General features: G+C 48.6%; 1 protein-coding gene across 2 annotated transcripts in view; it reads right to left on the bottom strand.

Moving 5' to 3' along the window:
* Positions 1–20,766, bottom strand: part of WASHC1 (WASH complex subunit 1) — an 820,361-nt gene that overhangs the window by 311,454 nt on the left and 488,141 nt on the right. For both annotated transcript variants that reach the window (XM_069628575.1, XM_069628574.1), the window contains exon 5: positions 6,191–6,327. In XM_069628575.1, coding sequence (XP_069484676.1) covers positions 6,191–6,327 — 137 coding nt within the window. The remainder of the gene's footprint in view (positions 1–6,190; positions 6,328–20,766) is intronic.

Below are 20,766 nucleotides of genomic sequence, written 5' to 3' on the forward strand. Positions count from 1 at the left end.
AGGAGGACCAAGGGATCCTCGAAGTGTACAATGACCATGTCCACCTTGCCCAACCATTTGTAACAAAAGCTGGTCAAAATATTTAAAAAGTGCCATAAAAACAAACCCGTGGTACGGTAGGGAATGTAGACGAGCAAAGAGTGGTGTACTGAAGTGTTTGGAAAAAGGAAAGGATGTGGATAAGCCACTTCTGAGATCCCGGAGGCTGGCCTACGAGTCCCTAATTAAGACAAAAAAAAAAAAAGGAGGCCCATGTTCGGGCCAAATGGGATCAAATGTTTGTGGCCTCTACCTCTGACGACTGCTGCACATTTTGGAGGTTAGAAACTGGGAACACCAATGGTCAAGCAAGGTATTTGGTAACAGAGATACCCGTTTGGACCCAATAATACAAGACCCAAATGTCTTGCTTGACTATTATGAAAGTGTGAATGGGCATGAACCGATACAACTACAACTGGGGGAGGTTTGCCATGCCATACTCTCAGAGAAGGGAGGGAAGGCTTGGGGCCGCAATCTGTTACTTGTCGACCTGTTTAGAGATGAGGTCAGGGGTTTGGGCTCCAATTTTGTGCCTCTTTTTTAATGCTCGTTTGAAACAGAATAGGGTTCCTCCTTCTTGGCATAAAGCTACCATCATAACAATTTACAAAAAGGGAGGGCTCGATGACCCCTCTAATTATAGCCTAATCTCCCTACTGGATGGGGTGGGGAAAATGTTTGCTAAAGCCCTACTAGCACATTTACCAGAGTTGGTGGACGGGAATGGTATTATTGACTATTTGCTGGAAGGGTTTTCTACGGGGGTAAGCACATTGGACCAGGTGTTCTGGTTCTATTTGATTGCGCAAAAATACACGGTCCTGAGGGGGGATGAGGGTATATGCGGTTTTCGCCGACCTCAGGAGCGCGTTTGATAGCATTTCGAGAGCGACTATGTGGGCAATTCTTGTGAGGAGGAGGATTCCAGCTGTCTTCGTCAGATATTGATTCAGCTCTACTCTGATAACTCTGCCAAAGTAGGTTGGGGACAGGGGGGGGGGATGGGCGTGCCTTACAGATACCATTGCAGTAGCTAGAGTGGTCCGACAGGGATGGGTCCTTGCGCCTCCATTTTTTCTGATGAACATAAACAAGGTAGTCCACCATGTAAAATTAAATTGCTTAGATCCCCGAATTTGGGGTGGGTGACCTGCCCAATCCTCCTCTTTGCAGATTATTCCGTCTTGTTATCAACATCCGTGAAGGGACTCAAAATCACACTGGAGGCTTTCATGACAAAATGGAGAGTGGAGTCTTAAGATTCATATGGCCAAGACCAAAACCTTGGTTTTCAGACCCAGACGTAAAAAGTTTATTACAGCGTTGCTGACCATAAATGGGTCAATACTCAAACAAGTACACAATGACGATTTTCTGGGTGTTAGACTCAATGACACTGGAGACTGGACCCCCCCAAGTTACTCAAATCCAGTTTGACAATGGAAAAATATGGGGGAGGTATTATAAGGTTTTTTATTTGCATGGACAGGGCGCCAGCTCGCCTGAAATCAAGATGCTCTTGGCCCAGGCAAAACCAGCAGCCACTTATGTGGCAGAACTTTGGGGATACTCAAAATGTAACAACGTGGCTCTGGCTGAGCGTGTTTGTCTTAAGAAGCTTTTGGGACTTCCCAAAAGCTGCCCCTATGCTCCCATTTATTACGAGTTGGGATTAAACCAAATCCAAAAAGGAGGTTCAGTATCGGCCAGTGTTATTTTGGTTTGGATTGGATTGTGGTTGACTCCTGAATTACAGACTTTCCGAGAGTAGGTGTCCCACAATCTGGAATCGGAGGGTGGGAAGTCCATACCATGGTTCCAGCATGTAGAAAAACTTCTGGCTCATATGGGCATGGCTGACCTATGGTTCTGCCCGCAGAGAATAACTCGGAGCAATGTTGGCAAGGCCAAAGTGGCCCTGCGAAGGCTGCTAGAGATTGAGACTGGCTAGCGATTGCATAGAGGTGACTGCTGGCAGGCTTTACTTGTACTCTAAATTAACACCTGGGTTTGACGTTTATCTTGATCTTGTTGTCCCTCCACTGGGACGTAACCTTTATTTAAAGGTTCAGATTGTTACAATTGAACTTGGCCTATCGTACATCAAAACGGTACCTTATTGAGAATGGTCTCTGCCCAGCTTGTGGCCTGTCCAAGGAAACAGTGCTCCATTTCTTTTTCTTCTGCAAAGGTTATAGGGTTGGCCGAGGTAAATACCTTCAAATATGTAACAACTATGGTATTGGCAGTACAGGTCTGGCGTTGCAATTATTTAGGAACAGTGAAAATATGAGTGTGGTCTACTGCGTTGCAAGCTACTTGGACTTGGCTTGGAGAGTAGGGGCAAAACTATAAAGACAGGAAGATTAACGTGAATGCTGTGAGGGAGGCACATATGCTTCCATTAATGTATTTATGAACCTTAAGGAATTGTACTTTACGTTTGTTTCCGATTGTAAATCATGCCCAGTGTGAAATTGGGAATAGTTGGAAGGGTAGGCTCGTCAAATCAAGTATCAAGTTACACATTTTTATGTGTTCTTGTTTCTGCCGATTTGTGTTGAATTTATTTAACATATGAAATGATATTTTGCCTCCTTGTATTTTAACGCATCACTATGTGCTTATTTGGTATTTTTCTATCATGTCTGTGCTTTTATGGTATTTATGCCGAAATAAAGTTGAAATGATGGTATCCCATTTATCCATATGCTTCCAATTGTATCATTTTTATTCTATATTTTTCGTATTATAATACAGTTTTAAAATTAGGCTTTTTATAAAAGAAAAACAAGTACAGGTTTTTGCCTTCCCTCCTCCATTAATAGAGTTGAGGGTGCAGAAGCACCTTTCCAAACTATGGCTTTCGTATGCTCCTCTATTATTAATTAGTCTATACTGCTGCATAATGACTCTCAGGTGGCTCCCTGTTGCCATAGACACTTAGAATTATTTTTATATTTCTCCAATGGGCAGTTAGAGGATAAATACGATGGATGTCATAGCCCTCCAATAGTTGCTGTCACAGTATCTCCAGATGGCGAGTTGTTTTCACCAGCTGCCAGTAGTGCTTTGTCTACCTTGCTTAAGTGCCGGGCATGTGCAGATGTTTTTGGTGGTTTCTATAGCATTGTTTCTGCAGAGCCTGCACGTTCGATCTGCTTTGGGCATTGCCGTTCTAGGCCCGATGTTGTCCAGGGTGTCCACGAAATTGAATTTCAATCTTAGATACTGCATGGGAAGAAATGAGTTGGGAAATTCTTTGTGGTACATTCCTGGTGCTGGCGCCATCAGCTGAGCATCGATGTAATCTTTACTACTGTGTTTTGCAGCTAAATGGATCAATTTCTGTTCACAATCGTAATCCAATAGGCAAGCTTTCAGGATGCATTTCTATTTGGCTCGTGGGAGGTTGATGGAGGTTGAGCCCCATTTCGCTTCCCACCAGGTTCCTGTCTTCCAGGTAGGCGTGCAAGTGACCTCTTTATTCAAATCCATTGCTGTTGCCACTATTAAGGCCATGTGCCTGGAGCAGTTATTATGGGAACTAACATCTTTGTAATAAATAGATTGTTGCATTGTCAATGCCATATTAGCAGTGTGGATATTAAAGTTCACAAAGTGGGAAACCAACTGGCGTGAGCTGATGCAGTGGCTCTCCAAGATCTTTAGGTTTACCTTTTTTCCATCCGCAGACCCACCCCTCCAACCCCCCCATACAGAAGCTTGGGTAGACGCCTCATTTTATAGACGGTGGGGAGGGCTGCTAAGGAGAAAACAGAATGCTACGTTGCACCCAGCTGTTGTCTTCGTTCTTGCTCCATGTGTTCGATGTGTGCTCCCCAGTTTAGTCGGTTGTTGAAGGTTACTCCCCCCCCCGCCCCCAAGTATTTGTATTCATCCAACCTTTTCTAATATGGTCCCCTGTAATGTCCAATAGTATTTACTCTTGTTCTTGGACTTAGTAGCCTGGAAAGTGATGATCTTAGTTTTGTTCAAATGTATTCTTGGGCCATAGGTGTTTGCGAATGTCATCAGTAGATCTAATAATACTTGCAACCCTTTGGGAGTAAGATTGAGTAGTACAAGATCTGCATAGCTATGCAATGGCTGTTGACCCCATCTTAGGGGGTATGATGTTTTAGTAGCCAACGTCAAATGAGAGATTTGCCTTTTGTAGGTTGAAGAGGAGCGGTACCAGGACACAGCCCTGCTTCAGCCCTGTCATTGTGGTAATGGAGGTGGTTAATTTACCATTGTTATTGATTGTTACCCTCACTGACGTGTCTGGATATAGTGAACTAATGATGTTAAGTAGGCCGCGTGGGATACCCCAGAGGTCTAGCTTTGACCAGAGTGTTGCCCGGTTCACAGTGTTGAACGCAGCACTGAAGTCCACAAAGGAGATTGTGTGTGCTCACCACTATGGTGGTGAGTAACATCAAGTTATTTGTGGTAGCGCAGTGCTTCTGGAAACCCAGTTGGCTGAAGGGGAACATTTGGTTTTGCTGCATCCATTCCTCTAGCTCGGCCAATAAAACCCTGGCAAAAATCTTTGCGGTGCATCCAGCATGGCCAAGATGTGGTAGCGGTCAGGGTCGAGGTGTGGGCCACGTTTATATACAGGGACCATGATACCTTTGGCCCAGGTGACAGGTAGGCAGCCAGAATAGCTGATGGCTGCAAATAGCCAGTAAAGCACTTTGCTACATCTAATGCGGTTGAGTTTCATTAATGCACAGCAGACACCATCTGACCCTGGGGCCCTTTAGCCTTTACTGTTTTTGTAGCTAGTGATGCACATTTTGTTTCATTTGAGTGCCCATTTTGCAGTTGCCCATGGCCCCTCTTCTCTCAGACCCACTGCTTTACCTACGATGTTCTCAATATGATTCACCCAGGACTCGCTCGAGGCACTGACTGTCAAGTTGTTGTTGTGTGGCTGCTGATTAACGATCTTCCAGAATGTTCTTAGTAAACCACTACAGCTAGATAGCTTTTGTTTACTTCCGTTCCGTGAGATCGCAGCCAGTTTCAAAACCATGCTTATATCGCTTTGCAGTTGATAGCCATCTAGAGAGGGTCCACATTCTCTCACACTGCTAGTCGCACATCTCTTCTGAGGATTATTTTTCCATCGAAAACATGGCAGTCAAAGAGATGGATATGAGTTGTCCTAATAGGTTTCTCATGGATAGCCGGCCTATTGCTGCGATGTATTTTGGGGAAGTGTGGGCAACAATTTTGGTGATGAGGGTCTTGTATTCCTTACAGCAGGTCACTGATGATTCGAGCAGCCTCTCCTTTCCCGTTCCCTGGTAGGATGTGGATCAGTGTGTTGCACTCCGACCTTTGCGGAGTGCCCCCTTACTTTCTCTCATAAAACACAAGTCTGCACCCTCCAAATGATGGGGTTCCCAAGTGATCCTGTTTGCTCCCTTGCTAAGATTGATTGTGTCAATCAAATATTCTATCATATCACTGTATCCCCTTGTAACAATGCTCTTATGCTGAACATCTAGGTTCCAGATACCTAAAGTAGAACACATAGGGCCACATTCCGAGTCCAGCAGTAACCCTGCCTGTGCTACCGGCGAGTTGCTGCCGGACTCAGAATAATTTACCGGCGCCTGACCTCCCAGTGCCTCCGGCTCATTACTAGCCCAGCGGCCAGGTTGCCGGTGACCCTTGTTTCCGGACCGGCAAACTCATAATGAGGGCCATAGATTCCATCACACAGAACAAGCAAACAAAAGAGGAGCTCAGAAGTTTAATGGGGCTTGTTTTGAGTTTCCACTCAAGCATTCTCCCTAGTGACTAGCAGGGGTCTTTATAAAAACCTGGGCATGCCTAGTTTCCAAAACTCTTTCAGCGCATAGATCTGCAAACAAACAGAAAGCTGCCTTTTAATGAAGTATGGAGCATTTAAGTGGATCAAGTAACTGATTTGTACTTTCCTAATCCCAGGAGCTAAACAACGAATGTCTCAGTACAAGAGACACTGCAATGCATAAAATACACACATTATTGCAGTTTATAATACTGGAAGGAACCCACTTAGTAGCTACATGGATTTTGCGATATAACCATTTAAATTGTGTAAGTACATGGCAGAATTTCAGCACTTTGGTCAGGCACTGTTACTTACAAATTTTCTGATGTGTTAAACAGCAGCAGGGAGCTGACGGAGCTTATATTTCTTGGAAGGCTTCCCAAACCTTCCTCTGCAACATCTTCCTCATGGATCCCAGTGTTAACGCAGACGGGAAAGTACTTGAGCTTCTCCTGCAGAATAAAGACAAAGTAGGTCAGTTGCTCATTCTTTACAGTGCCCTGTAAAGACCAATTACCCAATTCAGCAGAGAATGGCCAGCGGTGGATAGCATCATTTAAAACCAATAACCACATTGTTAACAGAGAACAGATAACACTTTCCCTCAACCTATGCAGCAAAGGTTACAAGCATGTTTAACATCAGCGCTTACAGCAGATTATGTCGCTCTGCAGGCTGTCCAGGTGTAGTGGATGATGTCATGAAGACAGGTAGGATCAACAGAGTTTTATAATTAAACAAGGGTGTATTATGATAGTTACAATTTAATTCCAAAATCAGTATAACGAAACAGAAACACGAAACAAAAGGATGGTGTCCCCACCTCATTGGCTGAGTCTTCAGTCTCCAAAAACCTGGTCTGGGTTCCTCTGTCAGGGGGAATGAGGAGTTCAGTCACTCACAGATCTGGGGATTTAAGATTCCCTACATTTATTTCTAGTCTCTTTGCTCTGTAGGTTGCGATTTTCAGCTTCACACCCCGAATGTTACAGGAGGACCTTTCAGTGGGTCTTCAGAGTATACACTAGGACAGTTTGCTAATGAAGGCTGTGGTAAGATAATGGATGTCTAAATCCCAAAGCTCCCATAAGGTGGCTGGCAAACGTACTTTGTCTACAAGCTCAGCGTCCAAATTCTCGCCACCTACCTGCTTATGGGTCCTGGCTCTATTCTCACAAACCCGGTCTTCACCCTCCTCCTGGATAGATAGCACCAAGGGCAACTCTTCCCGTCTCTCCCTTCTATTTCCTGCTTGATGTTTCACCACATACATGTAGCTCTACCTTTCCTAGTCTCCACCAGCTCCGGTTTCGGGCTCACAGGCTCTTTCTCTGCTTTCCTCTGAGCGCATCCTCCCCGTTCTTCCACACACCCTCTGTGATGCTGGAAATGCATCGGAGGGACAGGGCCTCCGTATCATTGTCCTTTACTGCTTTTTATCGTGTGTTCTGTCATGTTTTCTTTGCAGGAGTTCATGTGGGACTCCTGGCGGTGCACCTCTCTTTTGGTTTGGTGTACAGGCACATGGGATACCCTTATGGCACCCATGGGTGGGGGTACAATCAAACAGAGCAGGGTATGGGCTGGTGGCAGCTCCATGCTGAATTTGACAGGTACTCTGAGTATCCTCCATTTTGGGATACCCAGGCCCTGTCATTTGAATCAGTTGATTCCTGATAGGAAACAAGATGGCCCCTGTGGCCTCTTGAATTCTATTGCCTGTTATCTTGTTTTCCCAAAGTCCTGGGAAGCCCCGACTCTGTCCCTTCCCCCCAACTGGCCGTTGGGTGGAAGTGCCATATATGGTGTTGTTGTGAAGTCCAGGCCAGACAGGCTGGAGCCTTCCCAGTGACTATGTTGTGGGTACATCCTGTGGGTGGGACCTGGGTGAATGGAGTGTGTGACGAATATGCATTCTGTGTTGTGGGTGTCTAGTATCTGGTGTTTGACACAATGACTGAGACAGCCCTGTCCGAAACTGGTATGAATGCAGTGTAGAGTGTTGAATGGCTGGGTACTTGTCCCAATACACATAACTTGTGAGTGTCTGGAGAGAAGTGAATGGCCTGAATGCACTATGCACCTGATTGTCTGCCTGCCTGCATGAATGCCCTGACCGATTGGTTGCCTGAGTGTGACCCAGCAGAATGAATGGGAGATCAACTAGTATATCTGGGGGCCTCTCACTGCTAGAATTCGTGTTCAGAAGCTGAAGAGTAACTGGAGTGAAACTGAAGCTTAACCTTGAAGCCCTGCTGGAAGAGAAGAATTGCTGTTGCTCTCCTTCACAATCTGAAAGCTGCTGTGTCTTCAAGAACTGACCCAGAGAGGAGGTGGTAAGGAGCCCTCTTCCCGAGCTACGAGGGACCATCGTGCACCAGCTGATCTTTGCCAAAACTCCCTGGTAGACCGACCTTCGACAGGCTGCCGACCCGAGACGGGGACTGCTGCGGAATCCCAAAGAGAAGCACCCGGACTGTTGTCCGCTACTGTCGACGACCGCCGTCGCCGACTGGAGCCGCCGTGCTCCCGTTTGCATAAGAACGTAATTTGAGCCAAGGATGCTCTCGTCTGCATCGCCGCCCGCTTTATCCCGCTGGAGAAGGCCCGAACGTCGACGCGCCGAGGAGCATCCGCCAGTGGGTTTACCACCACCTAAAGAACACAGACGCCGACGACTCGACGCCCTTGCTGGGCCACAGTCCTTCAACATCTCTTTGCGGTCCGGAAATACCGTCACTGAGGTGCCTCGCATGCCTCTTCCTTGCAGGACGCCTACGCTCCGTCATCAACGAGCACTGCTAGGAACGAAGCTGCCACTTCACCGCCGTAGTTCACCCTGTTCTTCGTCGGACGTTCGACGACCCGTGACTCCTGCCTTAAAGGGAGGGCACTCAAGAAGGGCCGTCGATTCCCCGACGACGAACGCTACAATTCCAGGTACATTGAGGCTGTAGAACTATTGTAGAGGGAAATAAGACTCGTAGAACAATATATGGACTGGCCTTGTGATACATCTTTGCTTTACAGGTTGCCCAGGTGGTGGGATCTCCACACAGAATTGTGCCTAGTTGGTAAAGGCCAGTATTATGCCAATTGTTCAAGCATCTTGCTTTCCTTCCCCTCTCTACTGCTAGTTTCCTCTTTATTGATCTGTGTGGCATTTTGACAGTATAGTTGATGCACTTTAATCAGATCTGATAATAAATGTGGTACCACTTTAGAACTGTATATATTTACCATTATTGATTTTCTGAGCACAAAGTGAGTTATTGTGATAGTGTACATAACCTTGAATATTAATTATATAAAGACTGTGTTTTAACTAATACAGTGTCTGGACATTCCTTTGTGGGGGATTGGGGACTACACTGTACTTAAGAACCAGCCTGCATCACCTCCTGAGAAGCTAGGCCTTGATTGCTCAACCATAGTTACCGAATAGAGAATCTTGGCTTGGGTCCTCTGTGCCTCTCCTCTACCATATAGAGAGCAGAAGTACAGGCACCCCCCTCCAGTCTTTACACCCTCCTCCTTGAGGTTCCTTCCTCATTGATGTGCCTCTTAACCTTGTGTGGTTCTCTTTCCTCCCTCCCGCTACGCACTCCTTCCACCTCCCCTCTTGAGATTCATTCCCCCAACTCACTTCACCCCCTCTCACTCGATTAGCTTAAACCCTCTGCCTTTATTCTCCCCACTCCACCCCTATTTTCCTTCCTCCCCCAATCTCCGTTCTCCTTCCTCATTCTGTCTTCACTGTCCACAAACAGCTACCTCTGTGACCCTTTTGCCACCACCTTATGTCCACACCAACGACTCACAGCAAGTATTGACTGACACTGCCCGCATTTCTTAGTAGGATCCTGCCCCTTGCCTTGGGCTATCGTAATGTTGCACACCTGCACTGCCTCCTTGGCAACCCCTGCACTTGGGGACTGTTTTCTGTATCCCTACAATTCCCCTACCAGCACTGGACACCTGTTGTCTGCACTTACCCTTGCACTTACCACCAGCTGGCTGCACTTTTACTTATTCTTTTTTTTTTTAAACCCTCTATTGGCATTTTATTTTATTATAACAACCCTAGAACGCCCCCCCACCCATCGCTTCCCCCAAACTCCTAATATTCCTCCCCGTAAATATCTTCCAAGTTTCCAATTGAACAATTTCAACAACTTCCCGGCCCCTCCCACCCCCTAAGCCCTCCCACCTTTCAGTGTCCATATAAGTCTGTTGATTTCCGCTCGCCGCATCGACCCCAGCCTGCAACTCTTCCTTGTCCATGAATATATACAAACTAGGTGGTTCAGCTAACAACTCCCATCACCATATTCCCCTTCAGATTTTGATCTCCTTATTTATTCCTTCCTGCCGCCAATTTTTCACGGACGTCGTAAATAATTGTCTCTCGATAAGTCATCTAACAATATGGCCCAATGAATCGTTACATCTGCACGCTCCGCCTCTGAGTCTGCATTCTGTAGCAGCGTTAACTCCGCTACTCCCCATCTCCGCACATCCATCCGCCATTAACTGCCGGGCCCTGTGGGGATTTCCACGCTATTGCCATACAACGCTTAGCTAAAATGAGCAAAAACCAGCCCATTCTGTTCCTCAGTCCGTGCCTACCCCCCCCCCCCGTCAGCTTACCCCACAGGCAAATTTCTGGGCTGCGGTCCCAATTGGTTCCCAACAACCCATTGACTCCACTCAGAACCTCCTCTCAATACTCAGCTATTGTCTTGCACTCCCATGCTATATGCCAGAACCCTACCTGTGCTGATCCACATCTGGGACATGCATCTGAAAGATCCCCATTCATAGCCTTGAGCACCACCGGGGTAACATATACCCTATGTAAAATATTAAATTGGACCAACTGAAAGCGGGCGTTCCTGGATGTTTTCCGAACCAGTTCCCAGACCTGCGCCCATTCTTTATCTGGTATTGGGCACCCCATGTCCAACTCCCACCTCTCCTTAACCTTTAATACCCCCTCTGCATTCCCCTCTCGAAGCACACTATAAACCAGCGCAATACGCGTCCTAGCCCCCCGTCCGGTCTAGTAGCACTCGGAGCACCGGACAGGGCTCCGGCTCTGTAGGAATTCCTTCCCATAATTCCGCCATTCTCCGGACCACTGCCCCATACATCAAAAAGAGTCCCTGCGGTAAGTTAAACTTCTGGCACCATTCCTTGCAGGTGAGCATCCTTCCACCCTAAAAGAAATCCCACACCGTCTCACAACCTTTCTCCCTAAGCCTCTGTATCCCCATCCTCCCAATCACCTGACTGTTAAGACGGATTTCTGACCTCTGTCCTGGAGGGGCAGAGGTTCAGAAAGCCAGTCTAGTTTCTTGGAACAGGGTAACCTCTGGACAAGCCAGACCAATCAGGGTAGCGATCGCGGCGGTCAAGACTAAGTCTCAAGAGGGGTGAGGGTGACTGAAAGCCCGCAATGAGCACACAAAACAAGGACACTTACAAATTACTCCAAGCAGGTGTTATATTAAAAATATATACACATTTATTACAAGGCCTTTGTAACATTGACCGTAGCGAGAAATCACAATAAAACTCAAGTAAACCAACACATACAAAACCAATACAATATATGGGATACATTACTCACGTAATCGTATTTCTGATGCTTGTATCTGCTTAGATTCACATGCTGTGCATAGGCCGACATCTAGTGGAAGCTGCGGAGTATTACAGTTTGTTTTTCGAAACTCGAAAATGGGCGTCGGCACAGGGCGTGCCAGTAATACTATCCCTAGTGTGACGTCCACTGTACCCAAGATCCCTCACAAGTCTAGGATCCTCAGATTGTATTTTTTCTGACATGAGGTAGCATGAGGAGTAGCGTGAGTACAGATAATCCAAGCAGATAGGCAGAAAGGTAAGACTACAAGCAATCATGCGCCTTCTCTCAGAGGGGAGGAAGGGTGGGTCGCATGTGAATCTAAGCAGATACAAGCATCAGAAATACGATTACGGTGAGTAATGTATCCCTTCTGAGGCTTGTGGAATCTGCTTAGATCACATGCTGTGCATAGATTAGCGAGCAGTACCAGAAGAAGGAGGTGGGATGTGAGAAGGGTCATGAGCAAATAAGTGTCTTAGAACCGCTTGTCCCACTTGTGTATCTGCCTTGGAATGTGTGTCAATGCAGTAATGCTGAGTAAAAGTGTGAATAGAGCTCCAAGTAGCTGCTTTGCAAATGGTGTCAAGGGGTACATTTGCAATGAAAGCCAGAGTGGCCCCAATGCCTCTGTAGAGTGGGCCCTTGGCGTGAAAGGCAGAGTTTTTTTCAGAGAGTGAGTAACACAGCTGGATACAGTTAATAATCCACTTCGAGATGGCACCTTTAGAGACGCGATCCCCCTCTCTGCCTGTAGCTACGGAGACAAACAGTTGATCTGTTTTTCTTAGCGGTCTGGTTTTATTTACATAGTAGAGGACCGCTCTACGCACATCTAGGGTGCGTAGTTTCACCTCAGCCGAGCTTTGCGGGTTCTGGAAGAAAGACGGAAGCTCGATGGACTGGTTTACATTGAATTTTGATATAAATTTAGGTGAGAACCTAGGGTGTGTGCATAAAACCAGTTTGTCTTTATGGACAGTAAAGAAGGGATCCTGCACTGACAGAGCCTGAATTTCACTGACCCTTCTTATAGAAGTAATAGCTACTAAGAAGGCCGTTTTATAAGTCAGGTGTTTGAGACTGCTCTTATGCATGGGTTCGAAAGGGGGGCCCATGAGCTTGGCTAGCACCACATTAAGGTCCCACCCTGGTGGTGGGTTAGAAATAGGAGGGTGAAGTCTCTTTACTCCTTCCATGAAGGCTTTAACTACTGGTACTTTCCACCACAAAACCTTGCTATGGGAAGTGGTGTAAGCCGACAGGGCTGCCAGGTGTACTTTCAGTGAGTTAAAAACCAATCCTGCATCTAGCAGGTGAAGCATGTATGTAACAATAGTGGAAGGAGTGCAATCAACTGGGTTGATTTGTCTATTCTGGCACCAGATAATTAATCTCTTCCACTTGTCAAAGTAACAGTGCCTTGTGTTTGGTTTCCTAGATTCCTTTAGGATGTCCATACACCTCTGTGGCAAATTGAGGTGTCCAAACTCTATGACCTCAGGAGCCATGCTGCCAGGTTCATTGAGTTGGGTTGCTGGTGCACTGTTTGACCTTGGTACTGGGACAGTAGGTTGTACCAGGCTGGAAGTTTGATGGGCTCGCACACCGCCATCCTGCGTAGGTGTGGGAACCACGGTTGTCTAGCCCACATGGGAGCAACTAGGACGAGCGTCATCGATTCCCTGTTCATCTTGTTCACCACTTTCCTGATGAGAGGAGTTGGTGGAAAAGCGTACGCAAACATCCCTGACCAGTTCATCCACAGGGCGTTCCCCTGGGAGTATGGTTGGGGGAACCTGGATGCAAATCCTGGGCATTGTCTGTTTTCGCTTGTGGCGAATAGGTCTATAATGGGGAAACCCCACTGAGAGAAGATATCTTCTACGACCTCTCTGTGAAGAACCCATTCGTGTTCCTCTGGAAGGGAGTCTCTGCTCAGAGCATTCGCTAAGGAATTGAGCTCCCCTGGAACATGTTGTGATGACAGGAAGATGTTCCGTCTGAGTGCCCATATCCTGGGCAAGCTTGGACAGATTTGGCAAGCGAGTCCCTCCTTGCTTGTTCAGGTAGAACATGGATGTAGTGATGTCCGTCCGGATTTGCACTGACAGGTTTAGTAGGTGGGGCTCGAACGCCTGAAGCGCTCTGAATACTGCCAGCAGCTCTAGCAGGTTGATGTGGTTCTTGGTCACTGAGTGAGACCAGAGACCCTGAGCTGTGTAGTGGAGATAGTGAGCTCCCCACCCCGTCAGACATTCATCTGTAGTGACTACTGCCCGTACTTCGGAATCGTAAATGGGTTTCCCCTGTGCGAGATTCTCTCTTGTCCACCAGTGAGGGCTTTGTACCAGTGTTGGCGAAACGACCACTAGATCGTCCCACTGACCACTTGCCTGAGACCACTGTCGCCAACCATTCCTGCATGGGACGCATGTGCAGGCGCGCGTGGGGGACCAGGTAAATACATGACGCCATCATGCCCAGTAAATGCATTGCTTTGCGTACCGTTATTTGTTGACCGGACTGATAATGCGGAATTTGCAGTAGCATATTCCGAATTCTTTCTTCTGAAGGAAAGGTCAACCAATCCAGGATTGTTCCTAGGAATTGTTTGGAGGTGCTTGGCACCAGGCTTGACTTCTTCTCGTTGATTGAGAAGCCTCGTGGAGGAGGTCGATAGTCCTTTGAATGTTTGTCCTGCAAATTCCTGGGGTTTCCCCGTTATGAGCCAGTCGTCCAGATAAGGGTACACTGGGATTGCCTCCCTGCGTAGGTGTGCAGCCGCCACCGCCAGTACCTTGGTGAATACCCTTGGTGCTGAAGCTATCCCGAAGGGCAGTACCTTGAATTGGTAGTGGCGACTGTCCACCTTGAAGCGCAAGTACTTTCTGTGCGCTGGGAACATGGAAATATGAAAATAAGCATCTTTCATATCCAAGGTTGCCATGTAATCCCCCTTTTTTAGGAGGGGGATTACCTCTTGTAGCGTGGTCATACGAAATTTTTGGGGCTTGACATACTTATTGGCAGGCCGTAAGTCCAATACTGGGTGCATTGTCAAGTCTTTCTTTGGCACAAGGAAGTAAGTTGAATAAATACCCTTGTTTACCTGGTGTCCTGGTACGAGTTTTATCGCGTCCTTTTGTAGAAGAATGGCGATCTCCTCGAGGAGAATCTTCTGATGTTCTAAGGAGTGTACTCTTTGTCGTGGAGGATGGTTCCGGGGACGCTGCAGTAGCTCTATACAATATCCTGTGGATACTGTTGACAGCACCCATCTGTCTGATGTGATCCCTTCCCAAGCCTGGGTGAAGTTTGAAATGCGTCCCCCTACTCGGGTTGCATGAGAAGGGACCCTAAACTGAGCGTCACTGCTTTGGTGGAGGCGTGCCGCCTCCCTTGCTGGGGCTGCCTCTGCCTTTACCACGACCTCTCCTATTACCTCTGCCGTAACCCTGGGTAGACTGTTGGTTGTTGTTCCACTGTGTACCCTGCCCCTGGGAATAGTTAGATCCTCTCTGGGAATTTTGGCCGCGTGGGCGACGAAAATTACTATTCCCTCTATGGTTAGGGGGTTTATTGGTTAACTGGCCAAGGGATTTGAGAGTCTCGTATTCGTCCTTGGCATTTTTCAGTGCGTCTTCGACCGCCTTACCAAACAGATCGGTTTCCACCGGTTTGTCCAACAATGATGCCTGGGTTTCTGCTTTAAAACCAGACTGCCGTAACCACGCATGTCTCTTGATAACAGTGCCCTCCGCTATCAATCTGCCTGCGTTGTCCGCGGCGTCGAAGGTTGCTTTCAAAATGCAACCAGACACGGCTCTACCCTCTGCGGAAATCCGAGCTAATTGGCCCTTTAACGGTTCAGGAGCAGAGGCTATGAGTGCCGCGACTTCTTCCCACTGATGGCAGTTGTAGCTGGCCAACAGGGTGGTGGAGTTAGCAATCCTTGCTTGATAGGCGGACGTTGAGGCTACCTTCCTGCCGAAACCGTATAGTTTTTTGCTCTCCTTGTCGGGAGGAGCTTCTGACGAAGACAAGGGTGTCCCAGCCCTCTTACGAGTGTTGGTGACAACTAGGGAGTCTGGCTTCAGATGTCCTCTTTTATAGAGAGGGTCAGACTGTACCGCCCTGAAAAGTTTTTCAACCCTGGGATTGACTGCTCTGGTGAGGTTTGGGTCCACCAGGGACAGATCTATTCTCCGCTGAATGGATTTAAGGATAGGGATGGTCTGGGCAACAGGCCTCCTTTCTCCCACAAACTCTTCTGCGAAGTTCCTTTCCTCCTGTACACCGTGGGTGTCAATGTGGAAATGTTCTGCTGCGCGAGCGAGAACCTCATTTAGGAGGGGTTGGTTATCGACCGGGGAGTCGGTAACCGGGGCTTCGTTCTCTACCGGGGAATCGACTCTGTATGTTTCCGGGTCATCCTCTTCTTCTTCCTGGTCCTCATCATCCCCATAGTAGCCCGTCCCGGTTTGCTCTTCTATCATACCAAATTCTTGGTCTTCACAAAAGGAATCCTCCCCTTGATACCGCGAGTATGGTCTTGCGTAAGGTTGTACCTCGAAGGGTTGTGACCTCATCGGAGTTTCAAACCGGGCCTTTTTACTCAGGGGGGGGGGATCAGTAGAGCCTGAGGGTGTGGCCCCTTGTGGATCATACGAGAGGAAATGTTCTGGATTTTTATCATAAAAATCAGCCAAAGAAGACATTCTTGACATGACCCTATCTATGTCTTCACTGGACTATTTTTTGGAACTGGGAATGACTCTCTCAGCAAGTCTATGGGATTTATCTTGAGTAGCTTTGCTGGTTGTGGACCTATCAGCAGACCTGGGTTTATTTGTCTGTTTAGGGGGGGGGGGGGTGGAGTGTTTCACAGGTGTGGAAGAATGTACAGGTAGTTTCTTCTGCTGTTTTCCCCCCTCCCCGTGCGTAGAAAAATGTTTTCCCTGTCCCTTAGTGGCTCTGGAGTTTTTCGACGCCTGGCGTCGAGGATCGGGAGAGGTGTCCCTGTCCTTCGAGCGTGGGGCCTCGCTGGCTATAATTGCGGGCTCCGACTCCTGGAGCGCGGCCTGGGGGTGGAAGTCGTCTTCGTCTTCCGACAATCGAACTTCTGTTAGCCTAGGGAGCGAGGCACTCTTGGCAAGAGTGGATGATTGCCTGGAGTCATGCGGCGATCTTGATCGAGAGCGCCCAGAGGACACCGAATCGGACCGTTCTGTCTGTGCCTCTTTCCGAGAACTCGACATCGTCGAGTCTCGGTTGGACTTAGTGTGTTTAGTGTGTGTAGTATGTGAAGCGCTTGTGTCGCCGGGGGTCTTCCACATAGCCGCCCTGCGGGACGACCTTCTGAGGTCGGGGACCTGCGCTCGGCTGTCTTTCGACGCCGTAATGCCCTCGCTGTCTGAAAGTACGGCGTTGCTGCCATCGCTGAAGGCGCCCTCCGCTTCCATGGCCGCCTGCCTGGCGTGGTGGGCCCAACGCTTCGTCGAACGGTCCTTAAGTGTCTTAGGTTTAAACCTACTACACGCTCTGCAGTTCGCTTCGGGGTGGTCCATCGGCAAGCAGAGATTGCACGTGGTGTGCCTGTCGACCCAAGGGTATTTGCGATTGCACTTGGGGCAGAATTGAAAAGGGGTACCCTCCATACGCACCTTGAGGCAGCGGGCTGTAAAGTGTAGGAAATGTATAAGGTGTACCTATATACCAAGAGTGTAGAGTATGTACCACCCCCCACTCTCCCTACTTGCAGGGCCGAGGCCAGCGGCCTTCCAGGCCCGGGCCGAGGCCAGCGGTCTTCCGAGGTCCGGGCCGAGGCCAGCGGCCTTCCGAGGCCCAAATCCGTCGTGCAGCAGGCGACGGTCGATTTCTTCTCCAGCCGGCGTCGAGTGTCGAAGTTCGACGTTGGGGTGGGGAAGGATGTCAATAGATTATTATTTTAAATTTTTAGCAAGAATATGGCTAAGGCCAGGGGACTCCGCAAAATGCTTCCGACCAGTATGGCGGAAAAAAACAATCTGAGGATCCTAGACGCGTGAGGGATCTTGGGTACAGTGGACGTCACACTAGGGATAGTATTACTGGCACGCCCTGTGTCGACGCCCATTTTCGAGTTTCGAAAAACAAACTAATACTCTGCAGCTTCCACTAGATGTCGGCCTATGCACAGCATGTGATCTAAGCAGATTCCACAAGCCTCAGAAATACAAATACAAACGAGTCTAACGAGTTAGATGCACGAAATGTGTAGACAACCTAGATGGGGAGGAAAACAGGCAGTGCGAATAATAATTAGACCCAGTCCTCCTTCAGAGGCACCTAACTAAAAGGAAGTCCAAGCCCTACGAAGAGTGGAGCCTTGTGCTCAAAAGTACCTGCACACGCTGGTGCCAACGGGCAAAAAGGTGAGTCTCTTTGAGGGAATCGGGCAGTTTAGTTCAATGAACGATTGAAGATGAACAGAGCTCCGCGTCTCATGCGCAGCCTCCACTGGGGGCAGAAGCAGAGCGCGAGTATGGAAAGGCGTGCTGTTAGACACAGCGGGGGAAAAGCTATGGGCTCCTGCAGGAGGGCGACCAGTTCCTAGCGATGCTACTCACCGGTCCCCGATGCAGGCAGACCCAGGCTTCTCCGCGTCAGTTTCACTGCTGGCAGGTTCAGATACGAGCAGGGGACGTCTCGGCGTTATGTAGATTCCGCAGCAGCAGAAGTTGAGTTGAGGATGTCCCAAACGCAGTGAACTCGCACAGTTTGTTACCACAGCAGGGCAACGGAGCGGCCGTGTGTATTTCAGCCAAATGTACACTACTCACTTCAGACCTGGGAATGCCAAGTGTACGAATCGTGTGAGAGTGACAAGGACTCGTAATACAACACAACCTGACGGCGGTTACAGAGCAAGACTCCTGGGTAGGCGGGTCAGTCTGCTGGATGGCCCAGAGACACTTCCGAAGGCTTACGTGCAGGAGATGGTGAAGATGCCGAGAATAGTTGTTCCCACTATTCCAAGGGTCGAAGTACCAGTAGAGGCCTTCTCGTTCGATCCAAGGTAGAAAGGGTTTCACAAAGCGACAGCAGTGCAGAGGAGCAGTCCTTCAGCGGGTCACCAGCGAATCCTCGGTTCAGCCTCGTGGTTGCAGGATATTTGGCTCCTGTATTCCTTTGTTTGTGAGAACTCAGGAGATCGACCTGGTAGTGGCGTTTCCAGCCCCCTCTTATCCGCGGTTCCCTTTGCGCCAAAACGGAGGGGGCCCAATGGGAGATCCGCTCATAAAACACTCACACCATATGTGGACCTATCACGGACCACGGGGGTCCCAGGCATTCACACCACCCTAGACTCTCTGGCGCCCAGGATGTGTATTGGGACCAGACTTCCCAGCCCCCCATCCTGGAGGCACACACAAGGCCTGTAGAAGCCTGCAACAGCATCTGTGTTTCGCGGGAAAGTACATGCCCAAATAAGGAAGGCCCCGGGTCGGCTCGACCAGGGGGAGGTGAAGGGGGCAAGACAGTCAGCGGACAGGACAAAGAGCCTTGTGGTCTGGCCATTTTGGGAACCAGGCCACCATTTTGGGCTAAGCGCGAGAAACTCGCTTAAAACGCCAAAAGGAGCTCAAAAAAACAAGAAACAATCTCTGCCACCAATCCCGTCTGTGATTCACTTGCACCGTTCATTTACAATTCAAAGAGAGTATCTAGGGTCTGTAGAAGACTAGAGACCCAAGAGAGCAGTAACTTAGCTTACAGTGCCCTCTTGTGCCCTGTTGCGCGAAAGCTGCAACATGATAAAGCAACTACGGAAAATGTTTCCCGGTGCTGACTGTCTTAAGGGCATGTCAGTTTCCCAGTAAGAATGGAGCGAAAGCCCAGAGGAGTACGGCAGAAGGCTGCACTTCTCTGGCAAAGTCTAGATCATGGTGAAAACAACACCAAAAAGTTTAGCGGGTTGCCACATGGAAGGAAAATTACCCAGTATTAAGAAATCTTTCCTAACACTGACGAAGCGACTGGTCCGCACCCCACGAAAGACCACCCTCATACCTCCCCTTCAACCCCCTACCACCCATGTATTTCCTCCCTCACCGCTTCAAACACTAAAGTCCTCCCCATTGCGCCTACTGGGCGCCATAGTAACTCTGCCAGTCTAATATTCGTCGGCCAAGTCCCTATCAATGCCTTGAGGGTTTCCCCCCCAGTTGGTCCCACGCTAGCACTGATTGCAATTGTGCCGCCACGAAGTATTGCTCGTAATGCGGAAGACCCAATTCCACCTTCCTATCAAGTCCATTGGCAAAATCCCCAAGGACACCCTCCTCCTCCCCCACACCCCACAATAGCTCCCTAATTTTGACATCCAACATTTTAAAGAATATTTTCTTAGCCACATACGGATGTTGGTGATGAAGTAAAGCAGCCGCAGGAGAACCACCATTTTACAAAGTGCCACCCTACCCATCAACGAAAGAGGCAATACTTTCCATAGTTGAATGGAGTCTCCTATTTTGGACAGCGCCCTCCCTGTGTTGTTTCTGTACCCTCATGGTACAGAAACAAACGTTTCTGTAACCTCATGGAACACCCGTATCCCCAGATACTGAAATGACTCCGGTTTCCCCTTTATCCCCAGCTCTGGTAGCTCCTCCAATGGACGATCCCTCAAGTCCCCTAACAGGAAGAGAACCGATTTCCCCAAATTAATACGGAAGCCCGACATCCTTCTGAACTTCTGCAAAATCTCTAACCGCTCTGAGAGGTAGATCTCGGGATCCGTCACATATAACAGACCGTCCGTATAAAGGGAAACTACATGTTTTTGCCCCCCCCACCTCAATTCCCGCTTCCCCCATCTCTTGCCGCAGGAATGCCGCCGATGGTTCTATGGCTAGGGCAAACAAAATTGGGGAGGCTGCACACCGCTGCCTTCTCCCCCTTTCCAACTCCCACATTTCAGACACCCAATTATTAGTCCTCACCATCGCCATCGGCTTTTTATGCAACCGGGCCAACCAGCTACGTATTTTTTCCCCAAACCCAAATTCCTGTAGCACTCCAAACAACCATTTCCACTCCAAACAATCGAACGCCTTCATGGCGTCAAATGAGGCTATCGCCATCGCACGCCGCTGTGACTTCACGGAATCCATAACGTGGTGCAGTCGGGAAATATTGCCCGATGTGCTCCTGCCCCCAATTAACCCACATTGGTCCGGGTGGACCAGATTGGGCACCACCA

Source organism: Ambystoma mexicanum, chromosome 12 (assembly GCF_040938575.1).
Source record: "Ambystoma mexicanum isolate Mex_15411 chromosome 12, UKY_AmexF1_1, whole genome shotgun sequence".
NCBI classification, from domain to species: domain Eukaryota; kingdom Metazoa; phylum Chordata; class Amphibia; order Caudata; family Ambystomatidae; genus Ambystoma; species Ambystoma mexicanum.